The sequence below is a fragment of the Acartia tonsa genome, chromosome 2 (assembly GCF_053477335.1).
Source record: "Acartia tonsa isolate MP-2025a chromosome 2, ASM5347733v1, whole genome shotgun sequence".
NCBI lineage: Eukaryota > Metazoa > Arthropoda > Copepoda > Calanoida > Acartiidae > Acartia > Acartia tonsa.
In genome coordinates, this window is record NC_137261.1 from 42,285,052 (window position 1) to 42,312,988 (window position 27,937).

At 33.5% G+C, this 27,937-nt stretch overlaps 1 protein-coding gene and 1 long non-coding RNA gene across 9 annotated transcripts; both read left to right on the forward strand.

Annotated features, from left to right (window-relative positions):
- The first annotated feature begins 79 nt into the window (after positions 1-79).
- Tctp (translationally controlled tumor protein) lies at positions 80-27,923 on the forward strand. Of its 2 annotated transcripts, XM_080150933.1 has the most exons (7): positions 121-420; positions 845-915; positions 24,689-24,756; positions 25,837-25,901; positions 26,247-26,417; positions 27,221-27,265; positions 27,723-27,923. In XM_080150933.1, exons 1-7 carry the CDS (start codon positions 393-395, stop codon positions 27,791-27,793), a joined length of 519 nt encoding a protein of 172 aa, XP_080007059.1. In that variant the 5' UTR covers positions 121-392; the 3' UTR covers positions 27,794-27,923. The 2 variants fall into 2 exon arrangements, with proteins under 2 accessions (XP_080007058.1, XP_080007059.1); XM_080150932.1 differs by lacking the exons at positions 24,689-24,756; positions 25,837-25,901; positions 26,247-26,417; positions 27,221-27,265; positions 27,723-27,923 and adding exons at positions 8,561-8,693; positions 9,046-9,351; positions 16,090-16,170 and having other exon boundaries at positions 80-420.
- LOC145311900 (uncharacterized) lies at positions 954-8,560 on the forward strand. Of its 7 annotated transcripts, none has more exons than XR_013876828.1 (18): positions 954-1,214; positions 1,381-1,492; positions 1,662-1,759; positions 1,924-2,012; positions 2,114-2,212; positions 2,383-2,473; positions 2,640-2,727; positions 2,896-2,984; positions 3,155-3,257; positions 3,426-3,531; positions 3,698-3,800; positions 3,968-4,057; positions 4,223-4,314; positions 4,482-4,584; positions 4,753-4,858; positions 5,025-5,132; positions 5,286-6,131; positions 6,593-8,560. It is a non-coding gene; the product is annotated as an uncharacterized LOC145311900 (long non-coding RNA). The 7 variants fall into 7 exon arrangements; XR_013876830.1 differs by having other exon boundaries at positions 6,668-8,560; XR_013876826.1 differs by having other exon boundaries at positions 5,286-8,560.
- Positions 27,924-27,937: the final 14 nt, after the last annotated feature.

Genomic DNA, 27,937 nt, shown 5'->3' on the forward strand with positions numbered 1-27,937 from the left:
GAAGATTGCTCAAGTCGGCTCATGTCGTAATTTCCGGTAATCCTTTCAAACTTGATTTTCTTCAGAACTTTTACAATTTTATGTGTCATCATATTCAATTTATAGTAAATTTGATGTCCTTTTAAATTATTTTTTAAAGCATTTTTTAATAAATGTTATTATTTATAAATTGTCATCTGCCCTAAATATGAATTAGTCCCTAAAATGATAAGTTTTCCGCAACAATGTTAATTTCCATCTCGCGCAATGCCCCGTAAAATTTTAAATTTTAAAGTTTATGTTCTGAGAGTTCCACGTTTAATCTTTCCTTTTCAAGTGGATCCTTGCTGGGATATACACGCTCCCTCTCTATTTTAATTGAATATTAGGATAGTTTTATATATTATATTAAAATGAAGATCTTCAAGGATGTTTTCTCAGGTAAATAATTGATATTTGCTCATTTTTTATTAATATTTAATATTGGAATATTTTATATTATGAGACATTAGGGCGTGTCCATTGTTTATTATCTCAAAAATTATGTCTAAAATAGTTCTATTATCACAAAAGCCAAGTTGATTTGAAATACTCTTAGTCCCTGTGGGTTTTTATGTGCTCTTACTAAAGATATTGAAGATTAGATTCTTACTAATGAATATTAAGCTTAAATTTCTCTTTTATGCCGGTCTTTTTCCTTTTTCTTATTTGTAATGCTTTTCATTTGCCTGCTAGTCAATTAATTATGTGTGCCTTGCAAATTAGTGGTATTATTATATGAATCTCCAACTGTGATCAATTGCGTAATTTTAATATTATGATGTGTTTTAAGAGTGGCAGGTCTAAAATTAATGTTTTATTGTAGGGGATGAGCTGTTCTCAGACACTTACAAAGTTAAGCTGGTCGATGATTGCCTGTATGAGGTCTACGGCAAGGTAAGAAATATAATGGATAGTTAGGTTTTTATTATATACACATACTATAGATGTGTTAAATGTGATTTAAAGATAATGTTTTACTCCTTATTTGTCAAAGCTGATGAGAATGGTGATAATATCGCATGTTGAATATACATGTGAAATAAACTCTGCTAGTGAAAATGTTTCTGTGATAATCGTAATCTAATCCAAACCCAATCTGAAGCTTAGACCTCTGCTGTTAAATGAAATTCAAGCATATTGAAGACGCAATAACTTGTTGGTTGGAAGCAATTCACCATGGTCTGCTTTTAAAGGTACTTAATTTTATATTTATTTATCTTTTGTATTTGGCTGATGATAACCGTTACCTGAATTCTGAAGGACATCCTATTATAAAGTGTTTCAAGACGAGTCTGACTATTGGTAGATTTAAAAACCCAAGATTTTTTACTGTTTGTCTGAAACTGTTTATTCTTACAGGCATTTGAGTAATAAAATCTGAAGTATATTGCTGTAAAACCAACTTTAACTCAAATCCTACATAGATGTAATGAAAATTTCCAAGTAATTCACCATGGACTATACATACAAGGTAGTTTTCCTTCTCTTCACATATGTTAATATTATATTTAGCTGATGATAATTTTAAACCTGATAACTGACGGATATCCTATTATAAGTATTTCAAGACCCTGACATTTTTTAAAAAGATGAGAATATAATATTTGCCATTATTTTTCTTAATCTGTTAATTCTTACAGGTATTCAGTCATCAAATCTGAAGAATTTTACTGTAATCCTCTAATCCTTCAAATGAGATGACCAATTAGAAGTACTTCACCATGGACTTTCATATAAGGTAGTTTTCCTTTTCATATTTTATGTTTTTCTATTTTGCTGATGATAACTGTTAACCTGATAACTGAAGGAAATCCTATTATAATTGTTTTCACCCTCTGACATTTTTATAAAGATGAGAACAAGACTTGTTATTATTTTTCCTTATTCTGTTAATTCTTGCAGGTTGTAGTCATTTAATCTGAAGAATTGTACTGAAATCCTACTAATGATATGACCATTTAGAAGTAATTCACCATGGACTTGCACATAAGGTAGTTTTCCTTTTTCTATTTTTTCTTTTATTTTGCTGATGATAACTGTTAACGAGAACAAGACTTGTCATTATTTTTTCTTATTCTGCTAATTCTTGCAGGTATTAGTCATCAAATCTGAAGAATTTTACTGTAATCTTCTCAAATCCTACAAATGAGATGATCTTTTAGAAGTTGTTCACCATTGACTTTCATACAAGGTAGTTTTCATTTTCATATTTTATATTTTCTCTTTTCATTTTGCTGATGATAACTGTTAACCTGATAACTGAAGGAAATCCTAATTTAAGTATTTCAAGACCCTGACATTTTTTAAAAGATGAGAATACAAGATTTGTCATTATTTTTCTTATTCTGTCAATTCTTGCAGGTATTAGTCATCAAATCTGAAAAATTTTACTGAAAAATCCTACAAGTGAGATGACCATTTAGAAGTATTTTACCATGGACTTGCATATAAGGTAATTTTTCTTTTCCTATTTTATGTTTTCTTTTTATTTGCTGATGATAACTGTTAACCTGCTAACTGAAGGAAATCCTATTATAATTGTTTTCACCCTCTGACATTTTTATAAAGATGAGAACAAGAGTTGTTATTATTTTTTCTTATTCTGTTAATTCTTGCAGGTTGTAGTCATTAAATTGAAGAATTTTACTGAAATCCTACTAATGAGATGACCATTTAGAAGTATTTCACCATGGACTTGCATATAAGGTAGTTTTTCTTTTCCTATTTTATGTTTTCTCTTTTATTTTGCTGATGATAACTGTTAACCTGATAACTGAAGGAAATCCTATTATAATTGTTTTCACCCTCTGACATTTTTAAAAAGATGAGAACAAGATTTGTCATTATTTTTTCTTACTCTGTTAATTTTTGCAGGTTTTAGTCATCAAATCTAAAGAATTTTACTGAAATCCTACAAATGAGATGATCATTTAGAAGTATTTCACCATGGACATGCATGTAAGGTAGTTTTCCTTTTCATATTTTATGTTTTCTCTTTTATTTTGCTGATGATAACTGTTAACCTGATAACTGAAGGAAATCCTATTATAATTGTTTTCACCCTCTGACATTTTTAAAAAGATAAGAATAAAAGATTTGTCATTATTTTTTCTTAATCTGTTAATTCTTACAGGCATTAGAGTTATCAAATCTGCAGACTTTTGCTGAAAAACCATCTTAAATCCTATAAATGAGATGACTATATAGAAGTATTTCAACATGGACTTGCATGTTAGGTAGTTATCCTTTCATATTTTATGTTTTATCTTTTATTTGCTGAGGATAACTGTTAACCTGATAACTGAAGGATATCTTATTATAAGTATTTCAAGACACTGACATTTTTAAAAAGATGAGAATACAAGATTTGTCATTATTTTTTCTTAATCTGTTAATTCTTACAGGCATTAGAGTTATCAAATCTGCAGACTTTTGCTGAAAAACCATCTTAAATCCTATAAATGAGATGACCATTTTGAAGTTTTTCACCATTGACTGTATAAATACAAGGTAGTTTTTTTTCTCTTCATATGTTTATTTTATTTAGCTGATGATAACTGTTACCTGATTTCTGAAGGACATCCAATTATAAGTGTTTCAAGACGAGTCTGACAAATTTTAGAAAAAAGAATATAAGAATTGTTATTATTTTGTATTAATCTTTTAATTTTTACAGGCGATAAGAGTGAAATCAAGAAATCCGACTTGTGCTGAAAAACTATCTCAAATCCTACAAATGAGATGACCATGTAGAAGTATTTCACCATGGACTTGCATAGGTAGTTATCCTTTCATATTTTATGTTTTTTCTTTTATTTTGCTGATGATAACTGTTAACCTGATAACTGAAGGAAATCCTAATTTAAGTATTTCAAGACCCTGACATTTTTAAAAAGATGAGAACAAGACTTGTTATTATTTTTTCTTATTCTGTTAATTCTTGCAGGTATTAGTCATCAAATCTGAAGAATTTACTGGAAAATCCTACAAGTGAGATGACCATTTAGAAGTATTTTACCTTGGACTTTCATATAAGGTAGTTTTCCTTTTCCTATTAAGTTTTCTCTTTTATTGGCTGATGATAACTGTTAACCTGATAACTGAAGGAAATCCTATTATAATTGTTTTCACCCTCTGACCTTTTAAAAAAGATGAGAACAAGACTTGTTATTATTTTTTCTTATTCTGTTAATTTTTGCAGGTTTTTGTCATCAAATCTAAAGAATTTTACTGAAATCCTACAAATGAGATGACCATTTTGAAGTTTTTCACCATGGACTGTATAATTACAAGGTAGTTTTTTTTTCTCTTCATATGTTTATTTTATTTAGCTGATGATAACTGTTACCTGATTTCTGAAGGACATCCAATTATAAGTGTTTCAAGACGAGTCTGACAAATTTTAGAAAAAAGAATATAAGAATTGTTATTATTTTGTATTAATCTTTTAACTTTTACAGGCGATTAGAGTGAAATCAAGAAATCCGACTTGTGCTGAAAAACTATCTCAAATCCTATAAATGAGATGACCATGTAGAAGTATTTTACCATGGACTTGCATAGGTAGTTATCCTTTCATATTTTATGTTTTCTCTTTTATTTTGCTGAGGATAACTGTTAACCTGATAACTGAAGGATATCCTATTATAAGTATTTCAAGACACTGACATTTTTAAAAAGATGATAATACAAGACTTTTTATTATTTTTCTTAATCTGTTAATTCTTACAGGCATTAGAGTTATCAAATCTGCAGACTTTTGCTGAAAAACCATCTTAAATCCTATAAATGAGATGACCATTTTGAAGTTTTTCACCATTGACTGTATAAATACAAGGTAGTTTTTTTTCTCTTCATATGTTTATTTTATTTAGCTGATGATAACTGTTACCTGATTTCTGAAGGACATCCAATTATAAGTGTTTCAAGACGAGTCTGACAAATTTTAGGAAAAAGAATATAAGAATTGTTATTATTTTGTATTATTCTTTTAATTTTTACAGGCGATAAAGTGAAATAGAGATATCCGGCTTGTACTGAAAAACCAAATAAAATCCTGTAAAGATGAAATGATTTTTGGGAAGTATTTCACCATGGACTACATTTGAAAGGTGGTTATTTTATTTTATGTTTTGTTGCTGATAACTCTTAACCTGATAACTGAAGGATATTCTCATATAAGTATTTAAAGTTTCTGACATTTTTAAACAGATGAGAACAAGATTGTCATATTTTTTTTCTCCTAATATGTTATTTTGTTACAGGCGATTAGAGTAGCTGATAGTTTCAAGTGGATTGTAGTACATTGAGAGGTAGAAATGCGTGCAGATTCCTATATCTGTGTGTCACTCTTAACAAACTGTGGCAATCTATAACAATGACCGTAGATCTGCCATGATTGAACTTGTGTGGTTTATACTAACCTATTAAGTTATCAGTGAAAATATTATCGTTCTAGGGGGGGGGGGGGGTTAATGCAACCATCTCGTAATCCGTGATTAAATGGCATTTAGAATTCTAATTTCGATCTGAACTTTTGCATGATTAATCCTTGGTAGGTCTATTTTCCCTAAATTGAACAAAAAGTAACTGCTAACGGCTGGCGGCTCAGCCGTATTGCCATTTTTTGGATATCTGTAGTGTAAATTATTCACGAAACCTATCTTCACATAATACTCTTTTCAACTCATGAACGCTATCAAACGGTTTTAGACAGTAGCTGTAGAAGTTTTAAAAATGGTTATTGCTATCATTCAACACGAATTAAACAAAAAATATGTTTTAAAAAGTTGATTCCTACGTAATTGATGATGAATTTACCCTGAAAATAGGCAAAAAACGGCTAACGGCTGAGCCGCCAGCCGTTACTTTTCCAACTTTTTGTTCAATTTAGGGAAAATAGACCTACCAAGGATTACTCATGCTAAAGTTCAGATCGAAATTCGAATTCTAAGTGCCATTTAATCACTGATTACGAGATGGTTGCATTAAACCCCCCCCCCCCCCCTTATCATTTTGTACTACTAGGGTTTATATTAACTTTTGATAAGATTAGATTTTATAATTATCTGATATTTTATTAGTGTGTTTTGTCTGTGTAGTTTATTCAGGTATAGTCCCTTTCGTAACATCTCACCTTATGGGGGCGACTCTTCGTATTTATCACAGTAGCTTTTCTCCTATTTCTAGCCCCTTCGGCAGGGTTTCGGATCCGCATTGATTTTTTGCGGATCCGGATCCTCCAAATTTGGTCAGTGCGGATCCGGTTCCGGATCCTTGACAATAAAATTAAAATCACCAAATTTTTCAAAAATATTTATTCTTTAATTCGAAGTCAAAAATACTTTTAATTTTTTAGTCTGACCCTAAACCTTAAAGATTGGCTCCCATCAAGAGAATGTCTGAGATTTTATATAAATTTAGATTTTAGGTAGATTTTTCAATTTTTCCCGCATTTTTTTGAGTCCAAGGATCCGGATCCGCATTTTTTTGCGAATCCGGATCCTTGGACTCCTTAACCCTGTGTGGGTAATCACCTAACCCAATATAACCTAAAATAACCTATATAAAGCCATTTCAAAAATGCGACGAATCGCCCCACATTGGGCGATGTTACGAAATGGACTCTCGTTTATCCTTCAAAAAGTTTTTAACTAACTCTAAAACTTAATAAAATGTGTTATACTAATGTAATTATTAGACTAGCATTTTGATAATCTAGTTAAAAAAATTGTGTTTTGTGATATTTAACTAACATGTTACATGCATTTTACATGTTTTATTAAAAAGGGACTATCAGAAGGAACATTTTATCGTGATCGGAGTGTGGTTTGAGAATTAAAGGCATTTTATGGGCTAAATATTTTCATGAATAAGCTAAATATAACAAGCTCAAGAACATATATTTTCGCGTTAATAAGGTTTCTTCTGAAAAATCCCTTTTTTCTTAATTTATTATTATATTCGAATTATAATTACTTCTATAAGTAGCTAAGCAAAAAATATTAGAGTTAAATTAAAGAAATAATTGAAGCCTTTTTTTTCCATACCTAAAATTGATTTTACTTTTAATGCTCCAAAATAAAGTAGATATTGACATGAAATTATATCATTTGCCCATCAATTGTGTCAGACGGGCGTTTAGAATTGTGTATTAGTTTCGCCATTAAAAAATATTGTGTATTGCTTATTAATCTGTAATTGTATTAGTCACATATTGTGTGATTATTTGACAGTAAAGAAATATGTTCGTTTAAACATTCCCCTTGTTGCTTTCCTAATTAAGAAATGTCTTGCATATTTTTGGATTAACTATTTCCGTTATTATAGTGCTTTCTAATAGTGTTTAGTACCTAATAACAATTCTAATTTTATTTTTATCAGAAGTGGATTCTTATACAAAATTTACCCCACTAATCGCTTAGTGGGACTAAATTAGTTTCATGATAATCAACCAAAATCACAATAAAAATCTACAAAAGTTAAACAAAATTACAGAAGGGTTATTAACATAAGATTTTATTTAATTTTTGTAGATTTTATGTGATTTTGGAGGTTTTTTCACGAAGACAACTTTAACCCACTAAGCGATTAGTGGAGCAATTTTTTTAAGAACCCATCTCAGGTTTCGTATTTATCTTATTTAAATTGCTTAGTTTTTTTATGTTCTTATACCTATAGTAATAGTTAATTTCGTAATATCGATGATATTGAAATTTTCTCTTAAACTAAGTTTTTTCTTTGATCACTTAATTAACTGAATGAATTGGAAAACAATTCCCGTATGTGCAACATTACATAAATGTAATACATTTTGTTAAGGACTTAATATGATAGGATGAATAAGCATTTTAAAGGTTTGAAAAATTATGACTTTTTCTGTAAAGGAGATATAATGGATAATAGTTATTTCTCGCATCGTATTATAAACAGCTTTCCGCTGATATTGAATGTACAATTACAAGTTTACAACCAGTTTTTTTAGCCCCGAGGTGTACATCTTTATATTCGTAGAAAGCTGGATATAATACGATTCTAGACATAGTTTTATGGATTAGAACCGGATCCTATCCACCGGATTCGAATGAATACGAGAATAGTTATTTCTCGCATCGTATTATAAACGGCTTTCCGCGGATACAGAAAGTACAATTATGAGATTAAAACTAGTTTTTTTTTAGCCCCGAGGTGCCAAGGGCACCGGCTTAAACTGGTTTTAATCTTATGATTGTACATTTCTATATTCGTAGAAAGCTGGATATAATACGATGCTAGACATAGTTTTTTCGTATGAATGAAAACCGGTTCCTATCCACCGGATTCGAATGAATACGAGAATAGTTATTTCTCGTATCGTATTATAAACGGCTTTCCGCGGATATAGAATGTACAAGTATAAGATTAAAACCAGTTTTTTAGCCCCGAGGTGCCGTATTCATGAGAACCGGTTCCTGTCCACCGGATTCGAATGAATACGAGAAAGTATTTTACCAACCCAAAATTTCATTGTATTTATAATAACAATTTGTATTAATTTCAGCACGTGACCCGTACTCTTGGTGATGTACAGCTGGATGGTGCTAATGCAAGCGCTGAAGAGGCAGCTGAGGGTGTCGACGAGGCCTCTGAATCTGGTATTGATATTGTTCTCAACCACAGACTTGTAGCCTCAGGTATTTTATTTTTTCAATTTCCAATTTTTTCCCCCCTAAAACTTAAACAGGAGTGCCTGCAAATTCTACACAAGATTAATTTTTTCCCTTGCAGAATATTTTTTAGTTTCCCTTAACGCGTCCCATCCTCTCTTAGTTTTTTTTCCCAAGGAATGGAATAATTTTTTCCTTCATGCTGAATACACTATTGAAACGTAAGGCAACGTGTTTTATATTTAGATTTTGATAGTGGGATTGTATATATTTATGTAATCTTTAAAGATATTAAGGGAATGCACACACCGATGCAACTCAGTATCTCCAAAATGCATGCAGCAACTAAAACAGTTTGCTAAATATTCTTATTTTTCAGGTTTCGGCTCCAAGAAGGACTACATGGTCTACCTTAAGGGCTATATGGCTAAGGTCACCAAGTACATGGAGGAGAATGGCAAGGGTGACAAGGTTGACTCCTTCAAGGCCAACATCAACAAAGTTATGAAGGAGTTGTTAGGCAGATTTAAGGACCTCGAGTTCTACACCGGTGAATCTATGGATCCTGACGCCATGGTTTTGATCCTTGACTACAAGGAGGTCGATGGAGAGGAGCACCCTGTTCTTCTGGCTTTTAAGGATGGCTTAGAGGAGGAGAAGTGCTAAAAAACTAAACGCATTTTAGGTAAGCAGAGATTCAATATCTTTCAGTTGTCAACGTTACAGTTCCATTAAATGCTCTTAAGATTTATGACCTCTGTATGTACTGAATATTCACTCTATCTTAATATTCATTTTGGCCTATTTTATCTAGGGGCCTTTTTATCAAAGGGGTTTAGAAAAGTAAGAAAAAAAAAGGATTAACTGCAGCAATATTCCTAGTAACTAATATTTCCAAAAAATTTAAAGGTTGCTAGCTGCCCAACTGCTAAACGTATAGATCATACCCGCACACCGTTTTAAGCGGCATAAAAAGCCCTATAAATAATCTGGAACAGCCAGGATCCAATGATGCACAGGGATAGCTTCACTGAAGAAAAAACGCGTAGAATATGTCTTTCGCGCATTTCGCTGCATTACGAGATAAATGTGCATTATTGATTTATGGCCATTCCAGATTATTTGTGGTACTTCTTATGCCGCTTAAAACGGTGTGCGGGTATGATCTGTACGTTCAGCAGACTTAATTCATAGATTTTTAAATATTCGTTACCAGGAATATTTTACCGTGAACTGCAGTTGATCCGGAAAATACACTAATTACTTAAATCTAAAGATAAAAGGTGTGTGTGGGGGGGGGGGGGGAGTTAATGCAACCATTTCGCAATCAATGCGCAAATAGTACTTTGAATCCAAATTTCAGTATGAAAGGGGGGGGGGGGAAATGTGGTGACTCGTGCCACGACATACCAGCAATTTTATTTTGGGTGCTACTCCCTTAGTTTTAGAGATAATTGGGTGAAATCTTTTGGGCTGGGTCACTAATTACCCCAACTAGAGGTATCTTTCAAAAAAAACGGCGGCGGGTCCGCCGCTCCCGCCGTTCGCCGCCATTTTCCGCCGCCGCCAAAAAAATTTTTTTTATTGCATTTCTCGCCGAATTAGGCAATTTGGAATCATTTGAGACCATGTTATTTTTTTCAAAAATTTTTCCCCTTATAACCAACCCTGCGGGGGGACTTTTAAAGATATTGAGACAAAACCTTTTGAGGTAGATCAGTAAAAAATATTTGAATAAAAAATGGCGGCGATACCGCCGCTCCCGCCGTCCACCGCCATTTTCCGCCGCCAAATTTTTTTTTATTGCATTTCTCGCCGAATTAGGCAATTTGGAATCATTTGAGACCATATTATTTTTTTCAAAAATTTTTCCCCTTACAAGCCGTCCTGTGGGCGGCGGAAAATGGCGGTGGATGGCGGGAGCGGCGGTATCGCCGCCATTTTTTATTCAAATATTGTTTTGCTGATCTACCTCAAAAGATTTTGTTTCAATATCTTTAAAAGCTTAGGAGAGGTACTGAATTTAAGATATAAAGTCCCCCTGCAGGGTTGGTTATAAGGGGAAAAATTTTTGAAAAAAATAACATGGTCTCAAATGATTCCAAATTGCCTAATTCGGCGAGAAATGCAATAAAAAAAATTTTGGCGGCGGCGGCGGAAAATGGCGGTGGACGGCGGGAGCGGCGGTATCGCCGCCATTTTTTATTCAAATATTTTTTACTGATTTACCTCAAAAGGTTTTGTCTCAATATCTTTAAAAGCTTATGAGAGGCACTGAATTTAAGATATACCTTAATAAACGAGAAATTGAAAAAAATGACTAAGTCCCCCTGCAGTGTTGGTTATAAGGGGAAAAATTTTTGAAAAAAATAACATGGTCTCAAATGATTCCAAATTGCCTAATTCGGCGAGAAATGCAATAAAAAAATTTTTTTGGCGGCGGCGGAAAATGGCGGCGAACGGCGGGAGCGGCGGACCCGCCGCCGTTGTTTTTTGAAAGATACCTCTAGTTGGGGTAATTAGTGACCCAGCCCAAAAGATTTCACCCAATTATCTCTCAAACTACGGGAGTAGCACCCAAAATAAAATTGCTGGTATGTCGTGGCACGAGTCACCACATTTCCCCCCCCCCCCCCCTTTTGTGTGAGTAATCCTTGGTAGGTCTATTTTCCCTAAATTGAATAATAAGATGGAAAAGTATAGGCTGGCGGCTCGGCTTTTATAACTATTTTCAGGGTAACCCATAATTAAGGGGGGGGGGGGGAGTTTTGACACATTTGCGTAAACAGTGAGTATAGGCTTTATCTTAGGACCGAGAGGGTAGGTTATTGGGGATAAAATCATTCTTATATGATGAATTTTTCCAAGTTCTAAGATTTTTTGGATAGGCCTCCAAGTTCAGGAGCTGCAGGCCTCCAGGTCCTCTCTGTACAGGTAAAAATTAAAATAAATTTTTTTTTTTTAAGAGTTAGAAGTCTACCTATGAAACAAAATATGCATATTTTTGAATGTTATTCACATATTTGAAGAAAAAATGCATATTTTGTTTCATAAGTTGACTTCTAACTCTAACTCTAAAAAAAAATATCAGTTTTACCTGTACACAGAGACCACCTGGAGGCCTAGAGCTCCGGAACCTGGAGGCCTATCCAAAAAATGTTAAAACTTGGGAAAATTCATCATACAAGAATGATTTTATCCCTAATAACTTATCCTCTCAGTCCAAAGATAAAGCCTATACTCACGGTTTACGCAAATGTGTCAAAACTCCCCCCTCCCCTTATGTAGGAACTTTTTGAATGATTGGTAGTTTAAAATTATTTGGTATAAAAAAGATACTCTAAGCCAGTGTTCTGGAGCCGGGAGCAGCAACATTTTTGGTGGAGCCGGATCCGGAGCCGTATTTTTCGTTAAAAACGGCTCCGGCTCCGGACTAGCTAAAAATGATTTTTTAAAGTAATATTATAATTTGGCAACTGTCTATTTCCATTTAATAAACTGAAAAACTATTGTTACTTAACAAACAGACACACATTCTTCTACTTTTATATAGCTTTAATCAAATAAAAGCAAAATATTTTATATTATTTATTTTATTTTATCAAATTCAATAATGAAAAAAAATTGATATATTAATTTTAAGGTAGGAGCCGGAGCTGGAGCCGGAGCCGCATCAAAATTATACTGCTCCGGCACCCTGCTCTTAGCATTTTATAGCTTGTACTACCTCTTATTAGTCGGTTCTAGCTGGTAAGCAGCTGATACTAGAAATTTTTAAAAAGTTTATTGGTGTTATCAACAATTTTTCCCTAAAAAACGGACCAAACAGCTGAGCCGGCAGCCGTTAGCCTTTACTCTTCCATTTTTTATTCGATTAAGACAAATAGACCTACCAAGGATAACTCCTACCAAATTTCACCCAGTAATTCGGATTCTAAGTGCCAATTTGCGCATTGATTACGAGATTGTTGCATTACCCTCACCCCTCCCCCCTAATATCTTCCTAGGACCTCTGAAAGCATCCATAAACTGTAACTTGTGTAGTTTTCGTAATTTTAAGCCATAGACAAATAAATACATTAGGTACTACTTTTAATAGGATTAAATCAACTAGTTGAAAATGTCTCTTAAAACTGTGCCTATTCCAAATAAGATATAACCTCGAAAATTCAAATATAATCAAATCAGGGTTTCGGATCCGGATCCTTGGACTCAAAAAAATGCGGAAAAAATGGAAAAATCTACCTAAATTTATATAAAATCTCAGACATTCTCTTGATGAGAGCCAGGTTTAGGTTCAGACTTGAAAATTAAAATTATTTTTGACTTCGAATTAAAGAATAAAATTTGTTTTGATAAATTTGGTGATTTTATTTTTATTGTCACTGACCAAATTTTGAGGATCCGGATCCGCATACAATCAATGCGGATCCGAAACCCTGAATCAAATTATAGGTTACCATCATAAATTTTTACTCTAAATATTTTAAAAATCTTATTTTTACGTTAAATACTTCTTATTTCTTTAAATATTAACTTATTAAGCTACATATATTTGAACAAACCTTGTTTTAGTATTAAAGTAGGTTTTCTTCCTGGTTTGTCTTAAGCTCAAGTGTTCTAAGTCTTTAGAATAGGAGTAGAAAGTTAACATTTGGCAGGGCAGTTACCGCCGCACCCGTCGAAAATATTATATCCCGCCTATTTGCGTTTGATTGCCTTACTAAAGAGGGGGGGGGGGGTAGATATACCACACTTTTCTGGGATCTTGCTGAGTCAAGTATCAACTGTTGGGAATATCAAAGGATGACTCCATGCAAAATTTGAGCCGGATCCGGCCAAAACCGGCCGTGAATTTTATGAAAAACCGTTTTTTTCCGGTTTTTAGGGGGTATCTGTAAATCGATTCAGCTGGAGCAAAACCAGTTAGAGGTACAAAAAATTTTACTTCACATGAAATTTAGCCAATGCAATTGCCTACAAAAATGTACTTCATCATCAACTTGATTGGACAACTCTTTCCCCTCCTAAATGTCCATTAAAACCCCGAAAACGGCAAAAATCGCCAAAAATCACGCCTTCGGCGGCAAATAACGGCTAAACGGTCAGCCGGAGGCGAATGAAACATAAATAAAGAAATGTCTGCCTCAAAAAGTTGTTCAACATCAAAGAGATGCTTGAAGTCTCTAAAACGACTCCTTCCCCTCCTTTAAGGGGAAAAACTGAAAAAACGTGATTTTCAAAAGTATGCCCACTTCGTGGGTGTGGGGGGCACTGAACCCGTCACCCCAGGGTCACCAAATATAAAGTCTAGGCGGCCCACAATGCTGAATTTTCACCAAGTGAAAGTCTTGTGTCATTATCTCTTATGAGAAAAAAGTTATTAATTAATTAAAATTTCAAATTGTGATTTTTTGATGGATTTCTTTGAAGAAATGACAGGCTGGTCAATTTTTAGGCCATTTTTTGCTGTTTTCGGCCCGCCACGCCCAAACGGTTTGAGATAATCTCACGGGACCTTTTGCCCGACCTAAGCCTGGTTATTTGTAAGGTCTAAGAAAAAAAAATCCCGGATTGGATGAAGCACGACGTCACTGCGTGCCGTCAAAAATCGCTGGTCGGCTCATTTTGCCCCCTCAAACCCTCACCTCGTGCCATTTTTCTGTGTAAAGATTATAATTATAATCTTTTGCGTAAGTCTGGTTTTTTTCCTAGACCTCACAAATAACCAGGCTTAGGTTGGGCAAAAGGTCCCGTGAGATTATCTCAAACCGTTTGGGCGTGACGGCCCAAAAACCGCAAAAAATGGCCTAAAAATTGACCAGCCTGTCATTTCATCAAAGAAATCCATAAAAAAATCACAATTTGAAATTTTAATTAATTAATAACTTTTTTCTCATAAGAGATAATGACACAAGACTTTCACTTGGTGAAAATTCAGCATTGTGGGCCGCCTAGACTTTATATTTGGTGACCTTGGGGTGACGGGTTCAGTGCCCCCCACACCCACGAAGTGGGCATACTTTTGAAAATCACGTTTTTTCAGTTTTTCCCCTTAAAGGAGGGGAAGGAGTCGTTTTAGAGACTTCAAGCATCTCTTTGATGTTGAACAACTTTTTGAGGCAGACATTTCTTTATTTATGTTTCATTCGCCTCCGGCTGACCGTTTAGCCGTTATTTGCCGCCGAAGGCGTGATTTTTGGCGATTTTTGCCGTTTTCGAGGTTTTAATGGACATTTAGGAGGGGAAAGAGTTGTCCAATCAAGTTGATGATTAAGTACATTTTTGTAGGCAATTGCATTGGCTAAATTTCATGTGAAGTAAAATTTTTTGTACCTCTAACTGGTTTTGCTCCAGCTGAATCGATTTACAGATACCCCCTAAAAACCGGAAAAAACCGGTTTTTCATAAAATTCACGGCCGGTTTTGGCCGGATCCGGCTCAAATTTTGCATGGAGTCATCCTTTGATATTCCCAACAGTTGATACTTGACTCAGCAAGATCCCAGAAAAGTGTGGTATATCTAGGGGGGGGGTAGGTGCCGGAAGCTCGTAAACTGAGTAAAATGGACTAAATACTGAGCTAGAATATTGAAACTTTGTATATACGCTTAGTCTGACATATACTACTTCTAAATGGTAATTAAATCCAAATATTTTTGTTAGGTTAGGTAAGAAAAACCTACGGAATTGGGTTTTTTTAGTCTCTATTCATACATTATTTAAAATGATTCAGCAAATCAGAGGCCTACCTTAGTTGGCTAGGTGGGTGACACGCAGGGGTTTAGTGTATTTTACCTACTCTAAAAATAATTTATTCATTTATTTGTAGTACCTTATATTGGACTAGAAAATTGAAAATTCTAGCTCAATATTTGGTCTATGTTGCTCGATATCTACGAGCTTCCAGCACCCCCCTCCCCCTTAAATCAATTAAGAATCATTAAATTAAGACAAATCTAATTTTCTAATAGTTTACGTTTCATTTGCTCTTGACACCTAAGGTATTTTAGTAAAACGCCTTTTAACTCAACCATAGAAAAAAATAATGAAAATTTATTGAAAACTGGCAAGACTGCACGAATAACCTTCTTCGTTGTTCGACTGAGCAAGTTACCAAGACTTAAATTTTGACTATATAATGGCTAGAATGGTTAAGTCGTTAAAGAACGTTACAATAGTCTTTTTAGTTCCTGGTAAAAAGAGTGGATGGAGGTATTGTTAGTTTAGCCTGCTGGAATTGTCATTTTACCTGATAATGTAAAAATCTTTTGTAAGATTTAAGTAATTTTGTATCTATTTATTTGAACGAAAATAATATAAGAGATCGAATATTAACTCCCCGACTTCTTCAAAGGCCCCTGTCCTCTTTGGCCGTAACCGCCAGTATTTTAAACAATCTAATCCTTTTTATTTTATTTCAGGTGATGTAACAAGCTTGCTGTTCCAACAAATTATTTAATCTTTGTACTCTTATTCTGTCTTAAATAAATCTCGACCATTGACTTTATTTTTAGTAGCGTAGCTGTTCTATTTGTTAGTATTTTAGGTATCAAATTAGTTGTACCTAGATATTTATGAATTTATGTATTGTATAGAGGAAATATTCAAATACAATAGTTATGCTTATAAAATATCTTTGTAAGCAAGGATTTTCTATATTTAGGCGAGTTATTAACGTCCATTTTAAACCTTCATGTACTAACCCTACACATTGAATAAAAATATTTTTCAATGCTTCGCTTTTATGATTTTCATTCTTATTTAGATAGATGTTAGATAGAAAATCATACAATTTCTATAGATATTTAGTGTTGAGAAGTTAAAGGTATAATGGAAACTGGTCTAATGATTTAGTTAAAGGGGAAACGTAAAGTAAGATTAAAGGGGGGGGGGGTGGTTGATACATTTGCATAAACCTTGTGCCTAAGCTTTATCTTTGGACTGCAGGCCTCCAGGTAGTCTCTGTACAGGTAAAAATGAAAAAAAAAAATTAATTACAGGTCAACTTATAATACCAATATGCATCTATTTTAATGTTATTCACATATTTGAAGTAAAAACCTGCATATTGTTCTATAAGCTGACCTCTTACTCTTTAAAAAAAAAAATTTCATTTTTACCTGTATAGAGACCACTTGTAGGCCTATCAAAAAAATCTTAAAACTTCGTGAAATTTATCACATAAGAATGATTTTATCTTAACTATAGTCTTGAGCCTATGCACCAGGTTTACGCAAATGTGTCCAAACTCCCCCCCCCCCACTCCTTGTTTAGGTGAAACACATCTCCTAATTCCTGAAAGCAATATATATACAGTAATATTATTTTGATGTAGCTCCTCGTTATTTTAGTTTTTAAACATTCTCTGGAACCAACTTGCTTCACCGTTCAGCTATTTTAGACGTGTTGTTTATGGATATAAACTTCTGAACCAATCCTTAATTTTCCTAAACTCTCATCAACAAAGTAGATGTTTTGGACTCAAGCGGTCAGTGACATAAGCCTTAAGTTACAACAAACTCAAGTATTCGCCAAAGTTGGTTTATATGCATAAAACTTAGTTAAAAATATCTGCTTAGTTTATCAACTGGTTCCTCATAAAATTAAGGCTAGGTTCATATCTCATTTTTTTTATTTTTTTTTTTGGGGGGGGGTCGACTACTATAAAAAAAAGTTGGTTCAGATCATTAAAAGGTTAAATCCATAATTTGTGCATGGTTCATGAAGTGGCACGTGCTAGTTTACGTTATTTTGAGATTATTTAGCTCCCCAGGGGGTTGGGGTGTTAAGTTTTGTAGAAACTTTATCTCTAGTCCTAAAATCTGCAATGTTGATCAAGTAAATTTTGAGAAAATTGAGGTTAGGACTTTTTTTAGGGGGTTTAAGAGCCTAAGTGGGGATAGACTTTCTGTATTTTTCCACTCACCCAAATTTTTTAAAAGTGAAGCTTTTCTATAAATAGGGTCCGTCCGTAACTGATAGCTTTTTTCGTTAATTTAGGCATGTTAGAATCCTATCTATTCAAACTTTGCATGGTGATTCCATTAGTAGTTAGGTACATTTTAGAAAGCGTAGCAACTCTACAATCATTACCAGAATGTCCGTACGTCCCTTTTAAACATGTTGATTTTTTTTACTTTTGATAACAATTTTTGTGTGATGTAATTATCCGATTGATCTTATTTTTGGTATATTGATTCCTGGGACAACAAATTATAATGTTATTAACGAAGCAACTGTATAATCAAGTACTAAAAAATGTAAGTATGTCCATAAACATTATCCTGTATAAAGCAGTTTTTGAACAAATTTATTTACAATTTTGCTTCGACTCTAATACATTTATATTCTGATTATCCAGTCTTGACACCATACAAGTGTTTGTCCTACCGTTTTAGTGCTTCGCTCTTATGGATGTTGTCATCCTTGTTATTTTATATAACCAAATGAATTTTTCTTAATATTATTCATATGCTTTTTATGCCCTTTTGTCAATAATTAACCTCTAAACGGAAGAAACCATGAGAAAAATTAAGATACCATCTATAACACAATGTAGAATGATGTCTGTCTGTCCGTCTGTTCCTCAAGATCTCGGTAACCATTGAACCAAATCCCTCCCAAGAAACTAAAAAATTCAGTGTTTCGGAGCCGGGAGCAGCAACTTTTTTGGTTGAGCCGGATCCGGAGCCGTATTTTTCGTTAAAAACGGCTCCGGCTCCAGATTAGCTAAAAGTGATTTTTTAAAGTAATAATATAATTTGGCAACGGTCTATTTCCATATAATAAACTGAAAAACTATTGTTACTTAACAAATAGACACACATCCTTCTACTTTTAGAGATAAAATCAACCTTATTCGACATTCACTCAAAGCCCCAAAAATAATGGACTTAAAAGTGTATTAAACTGTATATAAGACATTTGCGAATATATTGATACCATTAATTTGCCTCTTGAATCAAAAAAAGTATGTTTTTTTAATATTTTTCTCTTGCTACAAATCAAATTTCAAATTTGAGTCACCAAAAATCCTAAACTAATTTTTGCGCTAGAAGAATCAATTTTTTGGAGTTAGAAAGTGCTTAATACCTCATTTTAATCGCCTGGCATTGCTTTATAATATATAGGAAATAACTTGGTTGTTTATAGAACAGCTGACTAAAAAATCGAGGTTTTGTGATAAACCCACTTTAGTTGTTGCTCCATAAATGATATTTTTTTTCCCAATTTTTTTGGCTGTAAAGAAGCTTTATATATTCATATAACATCCACCTAAATTTTACTTTTGGTATTTTATTTATAACATCACCAGAGGGAATTGAATTTTGGAAAAAAATATCAATTTATATTTTACACTGCTATGCATTGTTATTGTTCTTGTTTCTAAAAAATATTTATATTATTAAAAAGAGAATTATTTAACGCTTCTATAGGTATGTTTATCATTTTTCTAGGCTAAATATAACTATAATTACACCATTTTAAAGTTAGACATCATAACATATTAACACAATTATTGACTCGGTCTGTATTATTAAGCTGGCAACCCTTAAAACAGCTGCATTTCATTATCGTATTATATAAAGTAGTAAGCTTTCTTGTCTTCAGCTTAAGATTTCAACAATTACAGTACCTATTGAGTTCTCTGTTTTATGGAAGCTTCTTATAGGTCCCTGGATAGTATATCAATTTATATTTTACACTGCTATGCATTGTTCTCGTTCTTGTTTCTAAAAAATATTTTATAATTAAAAAGAGAATTATTTAATGCTTCTATAGGTATGTTTATCATTTTTCTAGTCTAAATATAACTATAATTTCAGTATTTTTTAAACATCATTATATTCAAGTTATTGTAATTTTAAATAAAATATCAATATCAAGAACTATTGGAACAATTTTTACCTTGCAAAACAAGGTGTTATAAAGTGTAGGATCCCTCACAATACCTATCTGTCTGTCTATAATGCATTACACATGTAATGCTAATAGAGAGGATGCTATAAGAGTGCTATTATAATGTGAACTTCTCATAATTGAATGGGCTTCCTGAAACCAGAGACCATGAAGTTGGCCTAGTCACTACAAGGGGGAGTGCAGGAATATCCAGGGGGAGGTGCTTGTAAAAGGGTAATTTTTTTTAGGGATGGGGGTAATCACCCCCTATAATATATTATGGGGGGTATAAACCCAGCCTTTTAAATTTTTTTTAATAGAAGTAGAAAATCCTGAAAACTTAAAAATCTAGGAATCAAACTAGCACCCCAACCAATAATCGGTTCCATGCCAAATGTAGGAGTGGAAAAACATTGGAGGGACAAATGCATGAGTCCCAAACGTCAGAGTGGAACAAACGCAGGAGTGGGACAAACATCGGAGCAAACAAACGCAGGATTTTTGGGACAAACATCGGAGTGGACAAACACAGGAGTCCCAAACTTTTTTTTCAATTTTGATTTTTTTTTATACAAACACAGCCCCCCCCCCCCCCCTTTGTCCCGTTACTTTTCTTAGTTAGGTTAGGTTAGGTTATAGGCTAGGGGGCCGAGCGCTGCAGCCATAGTCATTATTTTGTAGACAGAGGTATAAAAAATTTTGATAATTGTAATATTATTAAAATAGCAGTCACTCCTAGGTTTTATTTAAGCAATGTCCACTCCAATGTTTTTTACTCCGACGTTTGTCCACCTCATGTTTGTCCACTCTGACGTTTGTCCCATTCCTACGTTTGTCCACTCCGATGTTTGGGACTCCTGCATTTGTCCACTCCGACATTTGGGACTCCTACGTTTGAGGTAGAACCCAAATAAGTAAATCTTAATAAAACTTGATAAAATTATGCAGAATATCAAAGTATTCAATCCCTGAAAATTTCAACCATCTATCTTGAATAGGAGTAGAAAACTTGAAATGTAGGAATTAATATAGACCACCCCAGTTTTTTGACAAATCCTAATGAAACTTGATGAAAATATGGAGTATTGATAGAGAGAGAGAATATTCAATCCATGAAAATTTCAGCCTTCTATCTTTTATAGAAGCCGAGAAAATCACGTTTTCCTCTTTTAGTCTCAGACAGACAGACATACCAATGGACAGACGTACAGATGAATGGACAGACAACGGACGGACAAATATTTTGAATTAAAGAGTAGCTTCGCTACTAAAAAACTAAATAGGATAATTGTTGTACACAAATTGATTTCAGTATGTTTTAAATGAGCTTACATAATCAATAGGGTGGGTCAATTTTGGACATTTTTTTTCTGAGGCCAAAGCGGGGATCTGCACTCAATTTATATAGATATAATACACCTCTGGATGATTTAAAATTTATTCCTAGTCTTAAAACCGCTGACGACCAGACATTCAATTGTATAGCTATTTGTAAATAAGAGTCAAAAATTCAAAAATTTATTGAATCAGAACTATGGCTTCATGGTGCTCCCTGGAAATGCCTTGAGGAGCTGAGTCAGGAACTTTTGTCCGTTTCAAAAAATCTCATTCCTAGCCTGAGAAAATCTAAAAAACCTCTACAAATTGGACAATTCTCAATAAACCTTTAAAAATTTTGGTTTTTTAGTGATTTCTAAGGCTAGGAACGAGATATTTTGAAACGGACAAAAGTTCCTGATTCAGCTCCTCAAGGCCTTTCCAGGGAGCACCATGAAGCCATAGTTCTGATTCAAAAAAATTTTAAATGTCGTCTTTGCATACTAATAAGTAATGAATTATATTTTTAAGTGGTTGTGTTCTAAAACTCAATATCTTAAAATTCTTTTTCGGTCAGAAATGTTTTTAAGGTTAATTTTATCTGTTGCATATCCCCGCTTTGTCTAATTCCGATATGAACCCACCCTAATAATCAAGGATGTCCAAGCTTTTTGATTTGGGGGAAGGGGGGGGGAAATTGAAATATCTAAATTTGGGCATCCCCATGTTCATTTTGTGGGGGTAATCTTTATATCATAGAGGCAATGACGTCAAAGCTTTTTATATTTTTTTGGGGGATGGGGAGGAGAGGGGAAGGTTAAAAATTAAAAATTTAAAAATTATGGGGTTGCCCCAAATTAATTAATTACCCTTAACCCCCTACCCCCCCCCCCCCCCCCCTGGACATCCGTTTACATAAAGTGATGATTTTAAAGTTGCTAAGTACCTTACTGCTACAAAAATCATCTTCCAACATTTAAGATTAATTCTAACACGCCTGAATTAACAAAAAGAGCTAACCATGGCATGGATATACACATCCTAATTATAAAATAGGTTTTGCTTTTTAAAAATGTAAATCAATAATTTAGGAATCGTTTTACTTTCTTTGTTTACTAGCAGCTGCGCTCCAAGCATCTAGGAGCTCTGTAATTAAAGGAGTAAGGAAATTAGTAAAATAACCTTATACTTTATCGAAATCTTAAGCTACAGACAAAAAAGCTTACTACTTTATATAATACGATAATGAAATGCAGCTGTTTTAAGGGTTGCCAGCTTAATAATACAGACCGATTCAATAATTGTGTTAATATGTTATGATGTCTAACTTTAAAATGGTGTAATTATAGTTATATTTAGCCTAGAAAAATGATAAACATACCTATAGAAGCGTTAAATAATTCTCTTTTTAATAATATAAATATTTTTTAGAAACAAGAACAAGAACAATGCATAGCAGTGTAAAATATAAATTGATATTTTTTTCCAAAATTCAATTCCCTCTGGTGATGTTATAAATAAAATACCAAAAGTCAAATTTAGGTGGATGTTATTTACTAAGTATATTTGCGATTACTTTTATTTAATGAAATCTTCCAATTTTTAACATGTACAAAACCGCCTGCTTAATTGCTTCAAGATCCATGTCAGATCTATATAGGAAATAAATGTCTATAAACGAGCTCAAGTTTTCCAAGGAATATATGATTAAAACTCATAGTGCTCCAATAATCCATAATAAACTCTCATTGCCCAGAACGATAAGACCCATTATTTACTTTATTAAAAATAAATTCATTTTTTTCATTTCATGTTGCTATTTACCTTATATTGATGTATTTAATTTCTAATCATAAAAAAGAAAATTTAAATTTATGATATGATAAATTTAAGAAAACTATGTTTTAAAAGAATTCGATTGTGGCGACATTTTGTGTGTTCAAATATTAAACTAAAATTGTAATCATCATAATTAACCCTTTGGTGATGGTAATGTAAAGAAAAAAATATAATTTAAAAAAATCTTTTAAAAATCATTTAAATTATTAAATATTTACTTTCTTTTAGATAGTAATGCCGGGTGAGGAAAATAGATTTATTGAGAAATATATATGCATATAGAAAACTAGCCAATAGGGAGATAATTATATCGAGCCAACTCTAGTACATACATATTATCGGATGAAATAAAATTAAATTTTTTGTTACATGATGTGCACACTGAATGTCTATGAATATATGCAACCATAACACTAATAAAATACGCCACAAGGTTAAAACAGGGACCTAAAGTGATAAGACAATGGCCTATAAATATATTTACATCCCAAATTAGGATACACAAATTTGTAGTGAAACGTTTGGACACTTCACTAAATGAACTAAACAATTAAATGAAAGTGCCCAAAATTGTTAAGTCAACAAATAAGACTTATTATAAAACTTTGGGGACTAGAGTATTAAACAGCCCATTGTCCCCTCCCTTCCTCCCTGTAGTTAAAACTCTTCTTTTTATTCGCTACTTTCCAATCCAAAGTATTTAAATACTGTATTCTTATTCGTTGGCTTAACATCTATGGGAACTTTCATAAAGGTTGATTGTTTAGTTCATTAAGTTGAGTGTCCAAACGTTTCAAACGTTGTGTCTTCGTTGGGATGTTCATCAATCTATAGGGCATTGTCTAATCCCTGAATAAACCAGCGGTTGCGCCACTAGCGTCAGGGGCCAAATCAATGGTTGAGAAAAATAGCCAAAAACCAAACCAAGGATTAAACCCCAAAAAAGGCTAAAACCATCCACAGACCTATGGAAAGCATCCCATAACGGGAGAACTCAGTCAGTTCAGAAGTTATTGAGATTTTAAGCTTCAGACAAAAACCTTACTATTTTATAAAGTACTAGCGGTTTTGCCCCTAGCTTCTAGGGGCTTTGCCCCAAGAAGTTTGATCAACCTAGTATGAATATATAAAGCTTCTTTACAGCCAAAAAAATTGGGGAAAAAAATATCATTAATGGAGCAACAACTAAAGTGGGTTTATCACAAAACCTCGATTTTTTAGTCAGCTGTTCTATAAACAACCAAGTTATTTCCTATATATTATAAAGCAATGCCAGGCGATTAAAATGAGGTATTAAGCACTTTCTAACTCCAAAAATTGATTCTTCTAGAGCAAAAATTAGTTTAGGATTTTTGGTGACTCATATTTGAAATTTGATTTGTAGCAAGAGAAAAATATTAAAAAAAACATACTTTTTTTGATTCAAGAGGCAAATTAATGGTATCAATATATTCGCAAATGTCTTATATACAGTTTAATACACTTTTAAGTCCATTATTTTTGGGGCTTTGAGTGAACGTCGAATAAGGTTGATTTTATCTCTTTATATAGCTTTAATCAAATAAAAGCAAAATATTTTATATTATTTAATTTATTATATCAATTTCAATAATGAACAAAAGTTGATATATTAATTTTAAGGTAGGAGCCGGAGCCGTATTTCCAGATGCGGAGCCGGAGCCGCATCAAAATTAAACGGCTCCGACACCCTGCTACAAATACCCCTCCCCTTTTTAAGAATTTTTTTTCGCATATATTTTGCGAATCCGCCATTTATTCGCAAAAAGTGGCGACCCATTTGTCATTTTTTCGGCTTGGTAGGTAATAGAAGATGTAATGAAACCCATACATCATTTTTTTAAAGCTCCTAGAGACTAGGGGCAAAGCCGCTAGTAAAAAATATGGTAGTAATTTTGCAGGGTTTTCGTGAAGACTAGATTATATATTTTATTGATTGTATTTTAGCACGTGACCCGTACTGAGGGAGACATTCAGCTGGAGGGATCTAATGCCAGCGCTGAAGAGATGGATGAAGGAATGGTGATCATACATTTATATATTGTAGGGTTGCTTCGCCACTGGATTTTAGGGGATGCGCCCCTAAAGAAAGGGATGTATTATACCCAATCCCAAGTTTTAATAGTTTTTTTTTTATTGCATCGTATTAAAGTCAGATTTCCGCGGATAATAAAATGAAATATTAAACGATGAACCAGTTTTGTTAAAACTGAGGGGCCGTAGGCTCGGGCCAACTAAACTTATCTTAATTTTATGATTTTTATATTCGTGAAAAATTGTCTGTAATACGATACATGATTTTACAGTATGGCTAATCCAGCGGATATTGATCGGTTTCGAAGCCATACTGAAAAATATGTATACTTTTTTTTTGTTATGGGAGATAAAGGGGTTGTGTTTTAATGTGATGCGAATGGTCATGCAGCCTATGAGACCTTACTGTACATACACGTATAATATACAAAAATTTAGGAATATGTAACCAATTAAATGTTTTGTTAAAGTCAAATTCACATAAAATTTAGATAATTTCTGTCCCTAGATAATTACACTAGTATAGCGCGACATAATTTTTCATTTTTTTGCTGTTTGGGTAACAGTTATAAAAAGATATGTTTTATTCTTTTTTTTTAACTAGTGGCTACGCCCTTAGAGGCTTCTAGGGGCACTAGAGGAGGGGGGCGTTGAATACAAAACCTATTTTTTCAAATTAGATTTCTTTTTAAGTAAAAACCACATTTTTTATTTAATTTTTTTGGGTGGGGAATTTTTTCTAGGGGCAATTTCTCTTGGGAGGGTAGTGGTACCCTCCCCAAACATTTGCCCCACAGTACTATGATTAAAATTTTGGATTAGATACTTTTCCAGGTTCCGTTAAATTTCAATTTAATTAAGTTTCACTGGCGTCCGAAAGAGTTGTGTTGGGGGTGTGTTAACACTCTTCTCAAGATTTGAGAGGTTTGCCTTCCCGTTTTTCACCCTTCACACACCTCTTCTTTGCACGCCACTGGTAGAATAGTTTTGCAAAAAAAAATTGGTTTGATTCTGACATAGTAATGATATAATTGTGCGCTATTTATGACTCACCATGCCACAGGAACTGATACTGCTACCGTCTCTGGCATTGACATTGTTCTCAACCATAGGCTTCAAGAAACAGGTATACCAAAATATACAATTACTACCCCTAGCATCTAGGAGATGGTAGGGTTGGCAAGAGAGATAGCCTGAAACCACACGAAGATATTTATTAAGCCTACCTGAAAAGAATAACCACCTTGGACTATTATTTTCCGAGATCTTTAGCGTCATTCAAAAATAACTTTACTTCTTCACATTAAAGGATACTTCTTTTCTTCGGTTTTTCGATTGGTTAGCTCGCTATATTCAGAAAATAATTTCTATGAGGCTTGTATGCTGTTCACGAAAGGATAGTCATTTGTTAACTCTAAAAGACATCAGTTTTTTAACTTATCTTTTTCTACGTAGATTTAAAACTTTTTAGGCTTCGGCAGCAAGAAAGACTTCACTGACTACCTGAAGGTGTACATGGGCAAGGTGATTAAGTACCTGGAGGAGAAGGGCAGAAAGGATGAGATCCCCGACTTCAAGGCCAACGTGAACAAGGCATTCAAGGGTCTGCTCGGCAAGTTCAAGGATCTCCAGTTTTTCACTGGTAAGAATTTTGTATTGTCCATAAGTTCATAATCATAGTTACTCTACACTTCTACCAGTGTTCCGGAGCCGGATGCCGTGGAGCCGCCATATTTTGCTTGAGCTGGAGCCGTAACTTTCGTTAAAAAAACGGCTCCGGACTAGATAAACAAAGAGATTTTTATAAATTATAATTTGGTAACTCTGTTTTGTCATGTGCAAATGCCCCTTTTAAGTTTTTCAAGTCCATTTTTATCAAAAATTGAACTTTTAAAACCTTTAAAAGTCAAAAATAAACGTGGGGGAAAAAATATGTCGAGTTTTTCTTGATTTTAGGTCGGAGCCGCCATCATCACAGACGGCTCCGCGTAGCCGGAGCCGCACCAAAATCAAACGGCTCCGCAACGCTGCTTCCTTATACATAATTGTCTGTCTGTCAGAAATACTAGCTACAAGCTAGGATTTAGAGCATAAGAGCTGCAAAAAATATATTGATTAATTTATTTACACACCACGGATTTTAAGGTTAATCAATAAGACTAGGTATCTTTTTCTCAATTTTCTTTTCTTTCGATCAATAAGGGATTTCTTTAAATATGAAAAGTAAATGTTTAATATCATTGCAATTAAAGCTTATACCAATAATGAAATTAATTCGAGAAAAAAATCACAAAACCTACACATAGTTCAGCTGTCGTTGGGGGCAACATAGTAAAATTGATGACCTGTCCATATGCCCACAGTGTTATTTTAGATTTATTTCTCTTGTTGGTTATACTTTATATCTGGTGTAATTACATTCTCTGTATATATTTATCTTTTTAGGCGAGTCTATGGACCCCACCGCTATGATTTGTATGCTGGACTATAAGGAAAGTGTTTATACGTATAACAACAAACTTTTAAAAACAATGCTGTAGTTTTGTCGATTTAATTTCTTTATATAAGAGATATTTAACTTAATATTGTCTCAAAACTTTAAGGGTTGCCCCCCCCCCCCTAGCATCTAGGGGATATAAATTATTCGAAGAGGTGGGTAAGGGTGGAAAAAATGCTCTTTTTCCATCCCATTACTTAAATCTGATAATGAAATAGCTAGAATCATCTAAGTTTACTGAAAATAGATAACGAACTCGGTTTAGTTGTCATCAGAGAATACCTCACGTCCAATCTCCGTGTGCGTCTGAACCATAAGTTCATGGCTACATACAATAAGAAAAAAAACCTATGTATACTTCTGTAAATAAGGATGACTTTATTACCTTGTCTTATGTTGATATATTAACTGCAGAAAAGTTGGAATGCCTAAAACGTATGAATACAACCCAGGAGGATGGTGGAGAGGAGAGACCTGTTCTTCTAGCTTTCAAGCATGGTCTAGAAGAAGAAAAATGTTGAATTACACATTTATTATGCCTATTCTAAACTAATTTTTTCATTAATTTAATTTTTCTTTAACTAAACTATGTCAGATGAATGTTTTCTTTCTTTGTACCACTTCTGTAATAAATTATTATAATAATTAAAAGATATTCTGTTTTA

Coding starts and splice junctions, on each gene's coding strand:
- Tctp (XM_080150932.1), top strand. CDS start 393: ATGAAGATCTTCAAGGATGTTTTCTCAG. Junction 421..844: donor CTTCAAGGATGTTTTCTCAG/GTAAATAATTGA, acceptor GTTTTATTGTAG/GGGATGAGCTGTTCTCAGAC. Junction 8,694..9,045: donor CCACAGACTTGTAGCCTCAG/GTATTTTATTTT, acceptor CTTATTTTTCAG/GTTTCGGCTCCAAGAAGGAC.